This window comes from Anabas testudineus, chromosome 14, assembly GCF_900324465.2.
Source record: "Anabas testudineus chromosome 14, fAnaTes1.2, whole genome shotgun sequence".
Lineage (NCBI taxonomy): Eukaryota > Metazoa > Chordata > Actinopteri > Anabantiformes > Anabantidae > Anabas > Anabas testudineus.
This window is the reverse complement of record NC_046623.1, coordinates 2,826,510-2,838,790: the sequence shown is the minus strand read 5'-3', so window position 1 is coordinate 2,838,790 and position 12,281 is coordinate 2,826,510. Positions and strand designations below refer to the sequence as shown.

At 42.9% G+C, this 12,281-nt stretch overlaps 1 protein-coding gene across 1 annotated transcript; it reads right to left on the bottom strand.

The window, feature by feature from the left end:
- Window positions 1–3: 3 nt before the first annotated feature.
- On the bottom strand, window positions 4–7,850 carry samsn1b (SAM domain, SH3 domain and nuclear localisation signals 1b). The gene is made up of 17 exons (XM_026373196.1): window positions 7,847–7,850; window positions 7,656–7,749; window positions 7,200–7,224; window positions 6,796–6,930; window positions 6,309–6,352; window positions 6,157–6,197; window positions 5,749–5,829; window positions 5,469–5,554; window positions 4,827–4,953; window positions 4,340–4,734; window positions 2,942–3,022; window positions 2,672–2,791; window positions 1,909–2,041; window positions 1,475–1,626; window positions 956–1,144; window positions 701–851; window positions 4–371 (listed from the first exon to the last, which is right to left on the bottom strand). Exons 1-17 carry the CDS (start codon window positions 7,848–7,850, stop codon window positions 190–192), a joined length of 2,040 nt encoding a protein of 679 aa, XP_026228981.1. The 3' UTR covers window positions 4–189.
- Window positions 7,851–12,281: the final 4,431 nt, after the last annotated feature.

The following is a 12,281-nucleotide window of genomic DNA, read 5'->3' as shown; positions in this document are numbered from 1 at the left end:
ACTTGCCATTTACAGTGTCAGTGTCCACTGGTGCGATTGGAGGGTTAGCAGGGTTAGCCTCGACATGGACATTTTATTGTGTGTAATTAGAATTTCTAGAGTAGCAAGAAATAAAAAAACTGCTTTTAAATCAGGTTCTCAACAGCACAGTAAGGAAAAAAACAGCCGTCAAGAAAGAATGGATTATTCTCAAGAAACCATTGTCTCTGCTGGTGGAGGGTGTTCATGGTGCATGTGTAGTGCGCTCTTGTCGGGGCTGTCAGATGGCGTGTGGCAGCTCAAATCTCTTGGGTAGTTATTCATACGCGCCTTCGTGCTCTCACTGGGGGTCTCGGCCTCCTGATTGACCTCATTCTCCGACTGACTATCAGCTGTAAAGCAGAAAGAGGAAGGTCTGGCTTGGATGTACCTTTAGAGAGTTGAATAGATGAGCACAAAGTAATCCTTCACAGATATTATTCCTGTGCGTTAAGGCTGAACGGCCTGTCTGTCCGCTGCTGTCCTTGTGTGTCCTGCTCTATTCTCAGAAACACTCTTCGGGGTTATCCTGTTATCCTCAACCTCTTTAGCTCACCTTTTAAGACCCAGATACCCTCCCAGGTGTAATGTCACCTTTTTTTCCTGCCGGTTTTATGGTGTCACAGAAATGTGCGTGATGATGATGCCGTCCTCCATGACATTTCGTGTCACTGTTACTCACGGTGGAGCTGCCGCAGGCAGTCGACAGCAGCGAGCAGGCGATGCTTGTGCTCCGGATCTGTCACATTCAGCTCCATCAGGTGATGCTCCTTCAGAGTTATCAAATCGTCCACTGTTTGATAACCGTTAAGCTGCAGAGATGAGGAGTACTCCTGAGGAAGTAAATAGAAAATAAAACATAATTTACAACACCCTCACACCTGGAAGATGATTCTTAATACATTAAATCTGTCTGGATCAAATAAGAACTAAATACCTCCAAACTAAGGCGCCTCAACACTTCCTGGACAGTCGATTTGTGTCTCATTCTGTGACTGTGTGTCTCGATACTCTCCTCCGTCAGCACATCCACGTAAATGAACTTGAAGTTTCCTATTTTGCCGTTCAGCATGCCTGTCCATATTCCCATGGGGGGCTTAGAGATGATGTCAATCACATCTCCCACCTAAATGAAAACTCTATTATATTTATTTATTTGGGATATAAATCTTTCAAACCAGTGTTATTGGGCTGGTTTTTACTTTCCATCGGCAGTTCCTGACCAAGTATGTATGGACAATGCATAATATGCATATGATACTAAAACAAGTTTAAAATGCAGAGAACAAAACAAATTGCCAACATGCTCACATGCACAATGCTCAGGTGCTGCAGGTATCACACTGCCCATGACAATCATCTCACTTTAGTGTGTTTGCATGCTAAGGTTTGCTAATTGCAGCCCCCATGTACAATAAAGTAAATGTATTTATTTATTTATTTGTTTCTTGTTTACCTTGAGTTTGAGGGACTCTGTGTCATATGGACTCGGCACATGATCTGTGTGGACTCGAGCTCTGCCACAGAAGTGTCTCGCGTACAATAGATCATCCTCCAGCCTCAGACTGCCTCTGTTACTGGAGTAGTCTGACCCACTGGTGACTCCACCTGGAAAATAGCACACAAACAAACAGCAGGGTTCAGTGCGGGATAAGCTAATCACCGTGTTCAGTTCTACCACATTCTGATTGTTCACACGTCAATAACAAGACAGCACGAGTCTGACAGAGTCTGAGTGAAGGATTGGGTTTGTTGGAGGTTAGTGTGGCTCTGCTAATTAGTGCATTTGTAGGGTGGTAACATGATACTTGAGCTTCCAAGTAGGGGTTGCATAATTCATCAGATGGTGGTGTAAAGAGTGCACTTGGGTCTGTGCCTCAAGGTGCTTACTTGAGGAGCTTTGTCCACTGTGGAGGCTGTAGAGACTTTCCAGAGAGTTACTGAGGAGTCTGTGTCCTTTGGTAAACGGTCGCCCATCGCCTATCTCCCGTTTCGGTGCTTCATTTATCTTTCTGTTTCCATTCTACAGAGTAAAAACACAGTTTGAGTCACATTTTGATTCCGTCTTATGTGCTTTTGGGTCACCTGGCAGCGCTCACTACAGGCCAACACAAGGCAAAACGAACCAACCACAGAGCTGAACCAGGAGCAGCTCAGCATCCTTGTTTACGCTGCAACACGCAGCTCCTGGCAAAAACAAAACACCTAATCCAGCAAGAGTTAGCTTGCTTTTAATAGACTCAGGCGGTGCATGATAAACATAATCCCATGCTACCTGAGTTCACCTTTTAACTTCTCATACACAGTATTTATGTGTGTGCTGCTCACACTATAGTGACACTATCGCTTTAACTTGTGTTTTAGAGCCATGCTGATTGTTGAACCTGACTAAGCAGATATATTATGAGTCGGGTCCATCAGTCCCTACTCCACCCTCAGTACTAATCTGAACTTCTGTGTAAAGCTCTTTGTGGAAAATAATAAATGTTGCTTTGATTGATAGTTTACAGCTTCTAGCAGAGCAGGTGCCTGGCTGACAGCTGTGTTGCTTGGCAACAGATGTTATTTCATTATGTGCAAACCAAGCAAATCCATGGTGCCGTGAACTTCGAGCTGGTTGATTAACATCAGCTTTATTGGGTGCGTGACATACGATGATGGCTGTCAGCTCTGGCGAGGCCTTGCCGTGCTTCCTGTCACTCCGTGATGCAGCCTCTGTTTGCCTTCCCTGTTGGCCCGGTCGGGGTGAATCTCCACTCCGCTCCTGCTTTTGCTTTAAAGACAAAACACAGTTCATGCCGTGTTGAATAAATAGAAATAGAGTGGTACATATTTAGTTCTGAGCGTCGGATTTGGTGGAGGAGGTTTGAGAAAGCTCAGTTCCTGGGTGGATCTGGCAGATTGGGCATGTCAGTTTTCTTACCAGACAGCAGCTTTCATTATCCCGCGGTTTCATTAAAGGCGGGTGCTGTCTGAAGGCGTCAAATCTCCCAAATCTGGACCACTGTTTGGGTAAAAGAGAGATTAAAATGTGTGTTTTCTAGTGACAGATGGGCATGTTATCTGCAGGCGTGTGTGTGTGTGTGGATTCTCCCTCTGACCTCAACACAAACAGTTTGTGTTTTTTACCTGCTTGTGCTCTGAAATTAGGTTAAACCCTGGCAGCAGTACAGCTCTGTGGCAATATGTTTTCCATTCTGATTTAAAATACTGTAATGTTGATCTTTTATTATCTACTGTGTTATGTTAAAAACGTGAATTCAGTATCATGTGGGGGGGAGGGTCAGATGTCGTTCTTATTACCTCTGGATCTAGGTATACAGGATGATAGCGCTGTTTGGCCATTAGCTTCAGTGTAGCAGTCACCAAGTGCTGCTCTCAGAACATCTGTTACACTGAGTCTCACATCATTTTCAACTTGTGGCCCCTCTTTTTCTTTTTAACATGATCCATTCTACTTAAAACTATTTCCTATCATAGGTGGTTTTACTGTGTCTGGTGCATTTTGATGATTTACAATTATATCCATATTAACAATAATTGTGATGTTTTTGAAAAAGGAGCAGATCAAAGATCAGACCATTTGCTGAAAAGCCCCCCCACACACACACTGAGGAGCTTCACCTATTACTCACTGTGGGAGCTCTCTCTCTCCATCACCTCTAATGTGCAGCATGGGGTCAATAAGAAATGCACTGAACTATTTTACTGTAGCAAAGTAAAAAGAGAAGAGTTACTGACTGAATGCTGAGTCTATGATTTGTAGACCAGTGATTTAGACTGTAGACTGTTTAAGATATTGTGGATTAATCTCCTAGTGAGGGTCTCCAAGCCTAATCTGAGAGACTGAACTGAACTTAAAGGATTTCCTCAGACTTGACAAAGCTCATCTGGAGCCACAGAAGAGAAGGGTTATGAGCCATTAGCTGTTTTGAGCTTTAAGAGCTTTCATTCAGAATACGATAAAAGCTATTTAGAAAACAAATATTAGCTCCAAATTTGAATTACAGTTCAGTTAATCTAAATGTTCCTAAAAAGCTCAGAGGTGCAATTAGAAAGTCGGGCTCAGCACAGCACAATTTAATGACACCGTGGAGATCTGGGAGTGGGCTGCATAGAAAAACTGTAATATCACAAAGACTTAGACACCATAGATTGTTAGTTTCTATTCAAACATAAATGCCACACAACTAAAATCCAACCTATTTAAAGATGCTGTGTGTTGTATTTCAACATGCTTCAACAGAAAAAGGATGATATAGTGGAGACAGTCAATCTGGTTTCAGTTACAGACAACTAGTAATAATAAGACATATCTTACCATGTTCTGGGACAGGTGCAGATCTGTGATGGAGCGGATCATCTGCGGTGGAGATGGAGTGCACTGTTTGTTGTCCAGCTCCTGTATCAAACTCTCGAAGCGGTCCCATTCTGTGGCCCGCGGCAGCGACAAGGTTCCGCCACAGACCCACAGCTCGGGTCGAGCCTGGTGGCAGGTGTGGTAGAAGGGACTCCAGGGCTGTGGAAATTCAAATGGGCTCCACAGGTGAGTTGCAACACACGGGCTCCAGCCATCTTCCTCCTCTGACTGTTGATGGTGTGTGGCCTGCTGCTGCCGTGGCGACGGGCCATTTTCAGAGGGCGTCTTCGTTCTCCTCCTGAGGCCGATGCAGGTTAACACCGGGTTGCTGTTACTCAACACATCTGCTAAATGATCTGAAGATAAAGAAAAAGGACTTTCAATAACCACAGGAACTAATAAAGCGCCTTCTCTGACAGGCTGAACAACATCGACCTCAACAACACACCGTTGTTCTCAGGTGTGTTCTTCAGTTTCCCAGTTCCACTCCAGTGTTCCTTCCCAGCCTGCACCAGGCTCTGGAACCTCTTTAGTCCTTCTGTTGTTCGCATTGACTCAGCTGCAGCTTCACTGTCCTGTGATAAGGAAACAAAAGACAGATTTCTAAGTTTACATGTTTAAAAATCACCTGATTATAATGGCCTAATGTGGCATTTGTCAGGTTCTTAACTGAGACAAATCTGTGCACTTTGAATAAATAAAAGCTTGACCGGACTTGATCTAATCTACTCACTGTTTTCTCCTGTTACACAAGCAGAGCGTGGAAATACAAGAAGCAAAGACAAACAACCCCAGTCACGCGTGTCGGCACGTGCACAAACATCCAGGTATGCCAGGTACGGCATCTACACTCCTGTGTGTCACGCAGTCGTGTGGGAGCAGGATTACAAAAGACTAAACTCCGCCATCTGCACGGCTTTGCAAATAATTATCATTTGTGCTGCTGAAGTGATTGTGGCCACGTGTGAGTGGCAGGAGCTTCTCAAATGAAGTGTGGAAAAACCATATGAAATCTAATATTTTAGAGATGGTTCTTCACTAGATTCTACTAGTAACGTGACAGTAGTGTGATTTTTTTGTATTTTTTTACCTGAGCTGTTAGATCTGTCCTGTCAGAGTTCAGCTCCCTTTCTCTATTTGTCATCTTGATGTTCTGACAGGGACCTTTACTCGTCTCTGTTGGATCAATACACACAGGTCAGATAATTCTGTATTTCCTCCTTAATGCACATATAAAATATTAAATATAAAGCAAATAGCACCAGCTTCTTTCATTATTTTGCATCTGTCTGACTCACTCTGAGCATCTCCCAGGTATACTTTGCTGGGACAAGTACTTTGGTTTTGCTCACGTAGACATGTTTCTTTACCTCTGTTCTGGGTTTTCTTTTGATGAGATAGGTCCTTTTTGTCAGCACATGACATCCAGCAGGCGTGATTAATGCTTTTTTCTGCAATAGACAAGGCGCCGAAGCAGATGACAAGCTGTCACACTGTAGCTGTGTACAGGAGGGCTGAGCATGTAATGTAAGACAAAGATCAGCAGCGGGAGCAGGGGCGGCTCTAGAACCACTTTAACGGGGGCCCAGGGGCACACACTCCTAGAAGGGTGGCCCATTTGGAATCAAGCAAATGAATAAAAGGTTGTTAATCCAATTCATTTTGTTCCTCTTGTTATATAATTATAAATAAATAAACCGCCAGGTGTAATGCAAGCGTAGCCAGTCAGGACTCTGTCAGATCAAACACACCAGTAACTGTGATTGATTTGTACCTACCTGACTTTTGATGATCCAGAGTTGAGGTCGATACACATAACCTGAAATAACAAACAGAAGAGGCACACATTTTAATTTACGAATGCAAAATGATTTCATTCAAGTTTAAAATGCATCGGCTGAACAATATGAGCCGACATACTGTAACCTACCATTTGCTGTTCCGTTTGAATTTCATTCCATTCTGAGGTCGATCCTGAAATAAAAAGCAAAAGAAGTTGGTCAAGTGATCTGCAAACAGCTAAGTCTGCTGATGTCTGGGAAATAAGCAACTTTTCATTTAGCAACAGGTCAACAGGTCAACAGGTCAACAGGTCAACATTTTCACATCATCGTCTAGTAGACGCACTGGTACGACATTTGGTACACTGAATATTGATGGTACTCAGAGGATGTACTGTGTAATGGCTTCTCCCAACACCACCATCATGTTTACATCGGGGGGTTTGAGTTAAATGTTTTTCGGTTTCCCCTCAGGATAAAACTTTGATCCTGTACCACTCTGACACTCTCTGTGTGGACTGGTATTGATCTGTCTCCAGACGCTTAGCTCAGCGTTTTGAAACTGGTTTGGAAATTGCTCCTTTTACCCAACACCAGTGTTTAATTTGTTCTAGATCTGAAAGACAATAAACTCACAGAACTGATGGATGGATCTGAGCCCCCCCACTCGGGCTTTTGTCTCAGAAGGGCAGGGCTGCACTGGTACTTAGGCAGAACTTCCTTGAGTGTTTGGCTGCAGGCCGGTTCATATATGCTTTCTGTGGAGCCCTCCTGAAAAGAAAAACATATTCAGTTTGAATAGTGACAGCACTGATTGACTCTGTTTGAACTTTCCCTTGCAGGAGGAATTGTCTGGAACAAACCATCCGTCCTGAAATCAATGACAAGCCCTGCATGAGAGGAAGCCAAACCTGTACCGCAGTCTAATAGTTTGACCTCTGCAATAGTTTAATTACTCTGCATGTCCGGTGTGTCAATCAAACTGCTCTGATCAATGCCCATCACACTTTGATGTGCATTTCTGTGCTTCATTTTCTCACTTTGAGAATAGTGCAGGTCAGCAGCCTGCATGGGCACACAGACTCAGCCAAAATAAAAATTAAACAAATGCTGGATTATGTAAGGTTATGTGTGCAGTATGTGCTTGGAAAGTTAGAAGAGTCGAACTTTTAAAGCAAACTTCGCTTGTCACTGATATTTGTAGTGCGTGGCTTCCTCAACCTCAGATCTTCTTCCATACGAATCTGAAGGTTCTGTAGTAGTAGTATCAGCCACTGTGTAATCTCTGGTTATTATTATTAACTCTCGAGTGGCGTTCTCTCTGCACCCAGAACCTCATGCTCATGTTACAAATTTCTTCCCCCAACTGTGACTTTTTTGTTTTGGAATGTCTCCATATTAATAATTTGCAGATCTTTACCACACAACGGAAATAACTTTTTTTTGTTATCATACCTTTGAGATTAAAAGCATGTTGACATCTCGCTCTGTTTTACCTAAGAGTAACGCCCTGAATCAGGCACGGAGTCGAAATACCCGCATAGTCACATGAACTGTCATTAACAGGTACAGTAACAAACAAGTCATGAACTGTCAGGATAAAATACAGGAACACAGTTAAGTGTCATGGTAACAGGATCATTAAACCATTATTCAGTAAGAAGTTAAATTTACAGCTGTAACTAACCCATGTAGCTCAGAAAAGCTCAGCAAAGGAACAAATGAATGTCAGAAAGAAGGACAGTTGTTTGTAGCTTTGTGTCATTCCCCAGAGAGCTCCCTCAGATCCTTGTCAACAACACATGTATCACCAGTCTCCCACAGCAGCGCAGTGCGTCTCCTCTGCTTCTGAGGCTGCAGGCGACAGAACGAGTGCTGCTGAAAGACTAACCTAAAATGCACAGGTCGACTTGAGAAGAGGATGGATCTTACCAGCGTGAAGCAGAAAAGGTTCATGTTTAAAGGTCCGCGTCAGCGACAGTGGAGCCAAACAGAGATGAGCCGCACGCCGTGGCCTCTGGGGGACACACAAACACGCTCTTACAGGGCGCCAATCCTGCCACCCACAAATACTCAAGAACACTCATGCACCCTGATGCACCCCTATGATGTGAAGGCTCATGCAGCCCCCATGCTGTCCACAGCCCGAGGCTTAATCCTAGTTTCAAATCCCTCGCATAATCCAATAAATGCAGTGAGCCATCACTGTCCAGCACTGGCAGGAGCAAGGCAGCGACAATAACCAGCACAGGCCGGCTTTGTTTAGCATGTGTCTGATGATGATCATGATAAAGGCAGGTCAAATACAGAGAGAAACAGATTTTTCCTATTATCCGTGCAGATGTGTTGAATGATCTACTGCGTGTCAGGAATATACAATTAGTACTTTAATAGTGCCATTATTTCGAAATGTTTTTAGGGGAAATTATGTGGATTTAGCAGTGAGAGCAAATGCATGACATTTTCTCTATGATGACACAAATGAATGAAGTGCTGTGCTGTTGGGGATTAACTGGTTTGCTCAAAGGCACCTCAGCAGTGGCAGTGACTTACCCTCCAGCCTCTGGGCTAAACACTGCCGACCAGCTCATTGTAGTTCATGTCTCACATGTTGACAATTCATCATATTTAATTCAGCCCAACTGAGCCATGTCCAAAACTCAGCTGATGATGTATGTCAAGCTCCAAAACATCTCCGGGCTGCATCAGAACTCCACCTTGTCAGTGAACTTTTTCCATCATAAAAATCACTTTTGGCTCAAGTTTATTGTTAATCATGTAAAGTTAATCATGTTTTGTTGATTTAGTTTAGTGTTAGTGAAAGATGTACAGTACAGGGACACACACATAAAAAATGCTCAACTGGTTCAGATGCTTTTTAATTTCATGATTCATATTAAATCAAATTTTTTTTTTTATTATATTATTTTTAAATCCATAGAGATACACATTGCAATGACAGTGATGATCATCACACCCCAGCCCATGCATTATGTCAGGACTGACGTCAACAGAAAATAATAATTGCACAAGTTGAGTGCAAGAATCACTAGTTTATAGAAAAACAAACACAACCTTCACCTACACAACTATCTGCACCAAACTGTACCAAATCACAGGTGAGCTCATTTAAAGCTGCTGTCATTTCAGAAGGTAAAGGTATTTGAGTGAAGCGCCCCCACCATTCAAAGAACCTTTGAGCCTTGCAGTTTAAGATGCTTTAATACAGTCCTTGGACATATGGTTTTGACATTTTTATATGACCATTATTTTTGTTTTATATTATATATATTTTATATTTTTTTCTATATATTTTTAATAATTAATGCAAAATGTTTATGTTGTATTTTTACACGGTGGAATTTTAGCTACTGTAGCTTTAAATGGAGACAAAAGCATGATGATTGCTGACAAATGCATAAATTTATATGCCCTGAAAGATAAAACTGCAACATTTAAACACCCTGTGTTAAAGTTGAGCAGTTTCACTACAAGCAGATAACACAACATAAACCTGCAGAAAATGTCACTTTCAGCCAGTGTCATGCTGTTGGTACTGCCCCCTACTGGGACTGGTTGAGAATGTAGGGTTATGACTTCACACACTAAGTAGTCCTGAATGTTCCAACCTAATAACCAACAATGAGAAAAGTAATAATATAAATGTTGTCTTTTGTGCCCACATGCAGTAGATGAGATGAGTCTCACAGTGTAACATCACACACATCACGAGCTGTTTGACTCTATGTCCCCACTGACTGCCACCATTCAGTAATACACAGTGTGCACTGATTAAACTGCACCTTAGTGCACTGGAAATAAAAAAACAATCCACTGTATTTCTTCTTGGAAATGTAGTGCTCTAAAAACACTGTACTGCTGACGTAACTCCAGCTTTTTGACGTCGATCCTGTAGATGGCAGTGTCACACCTACTGATTTTAAAGTGGCTCTGAGCTCATCCCATGTCTTTACGGCTTAGTGCTACAGTATACGAGCACTTCATATTAATAATGTCATAAGAGGGTGTCGGAGGAATTTATGCAAACTGACATTTTAAAGTTTTATCTCCTGGAATGTTAAATTCTCTACATGTGTTTATTTAAATTCTTGAATATCCTTCAGTCTAATAAAGTCACAATATGCAGCACACTATGATTTTATATTACTTGCATAATTTTTTTTTACCCAATGCAGCAACAGTTATCCTTGAAAAGTTTAATTAAATGCTATAATTCTTCTTTTGACAGTCTAAATGTAATATAATCCACCAATTCCCATTATACAGCCTTCCACTGTGTGTAATTATAATATTAAATCACAGTTACAGCTTCAGCCTAAATCTGCTGCTGCTGTAGGTAAAGTTTGACCTCCAGTCTCAGGTAAAAGTACAATTCTCACTCCCTCCTACATGGTCCTTCAATGGGGGATGGAGACTACACCTTTGACCCCGCTCCCAACCTCTCGTTTACCCAGCATTCCTGTGTTGACCTCTGACCCCAGGATGCACAGAATCTCAGCCCGAAGGCTATGACCTGGCACCCTTTATTGCGACCTTTTGAACTTTTAACACCCCCGAGTCAAAAAGTGAAACAGTTTGTTCCCTTGGAATAAATGACCTCCGGTGCCCTTGTCCGGCAAAGGTATGTGAGTATGTTGACCCCTCTCAACCTTTCATTAGCGCTTCCTTTTATTACACCGCTTCCTCCCCGTTGCCTCGTCAGCACATCACAGAGCAGGGGAGGGCGGGGAGGGTGAGCGAAATGAGAAAGAGGAGAAAAGCAAAAGAAAGCCAGAAAAAGAAAGAGAGATGTTAGAGGCAGCAGGAGAGAAAGAGATGAGGATGTAGAATGAGGGCAGCACATAGAAGCCAGGAAAGATAGATTGGCAGCATCTGCTGCGTTGACTGAAGTGTCACCTTTAAATGGCTTCCCTGTCCTTGATGCCAGACCTCCCTATCTGATCTTCATGATCTTTGGGAGTTGTAGTTCTGATGACTTATGTAGGACACAAAGCTGATCTCTCATAAAATAGAGCCGCAGTTCAAGATAAGCTCTCAGCAAAAGGAAAAACAGTTTTTCATGCCTCCTGTGGTTTAGTGAAGTCTACTGAAATTGACCATTTGAGTGTTAAGTCAAAGGTCAATGTGCCATGTATGACTAAGATAATTGGGTTTTGTGGCTTGCTGATAGTCAGAGCTTACAGGGTGATGATGCAGCTACTCGTCCCAACAGCTGTGTTATGAAATCTGTTTTTTAAAACACTCCTGGTATAGTAAGTCTCCTGCTCACATTGAGCTGAATACAGCTGAATATAGACATGTTTCTAAAACACAGTTACAAGGATTTAGCTTTAATGTTCCCAAGGCTAGAAAACATGGAATATTTTATTGTGTATTTCAAATAAATCTCATGCAGCTAAATATGCCCCAAGGCGAAAATGGCACATCCACATCTGGAAGGTGGCAGATCTTGTTAACTGTCACTTGACATGACATGCATTTGACATGTGTAAGAGATATGTATGTGTGTGTGTGTATGTGTGTGTGTGTGTGTGTGTGTGTGTGTGTGTGTGTGTGTGTGTGTGTGTGTGTGTGTGTGTGTGTGCACGCACGGAGAAGCGGGGGATCCACAGCATTTTGAGGTGAAGTCAGATCATGCTGACATTGCCTCTGTGTGGCGGCTCGCCACAGGGCACAGCAGTGCCACACTTGATGTCATTTCTATCTTGAATGTCACTAAGCCCATCACCATCCACTGCCTCGCGTCCCCGGGGCCACATTCACCCTTCAACCTTACAGTAGTGCAGCAAAGAGGAGAGGGCAGCCAGACCTCGTCTGCGGCTCTCTACGGCCGCTGTTTATTCCGCTTTTACATAATCCATTGTGTCACTGCACGTGGTTAAACTCAGAGATCCACTGAGCAACATAATGAGGCTCAGTGGATCTGTGAAAGCTGCGCTGTGTGTTTATGTGCACTGTTGACGTGTGCTCACTGGTCTTACCTTTGGCCCTAAAGTGACCTTTGATCCAATATGACCCAGAGGTCATGAAGTGCCCTTTCATTCCCAGTGGTGTGGTGACGGCCAGGCTTATTACCCACACGGTCTCCCCGTGAGAGCCAT

Coding starts and splice junctions, on each gene's coding strand:
- samsn1b (XM_026373196.1), bottom strand. Junction 7,225..7,655: donor ATTCAGGGCGTTACTCTTAG/GTAAAACAGAGC, acceptor GTGCCCATGCAG/GCTGCTGACCTGCACTATTC. Junction 6,353..6,795: donor CAGATCCATCCATCAGTTCT/GTGAGTTTATTG, acceptor TTTTTATTTCAG/GATCGACCTCAGAATGGAAT.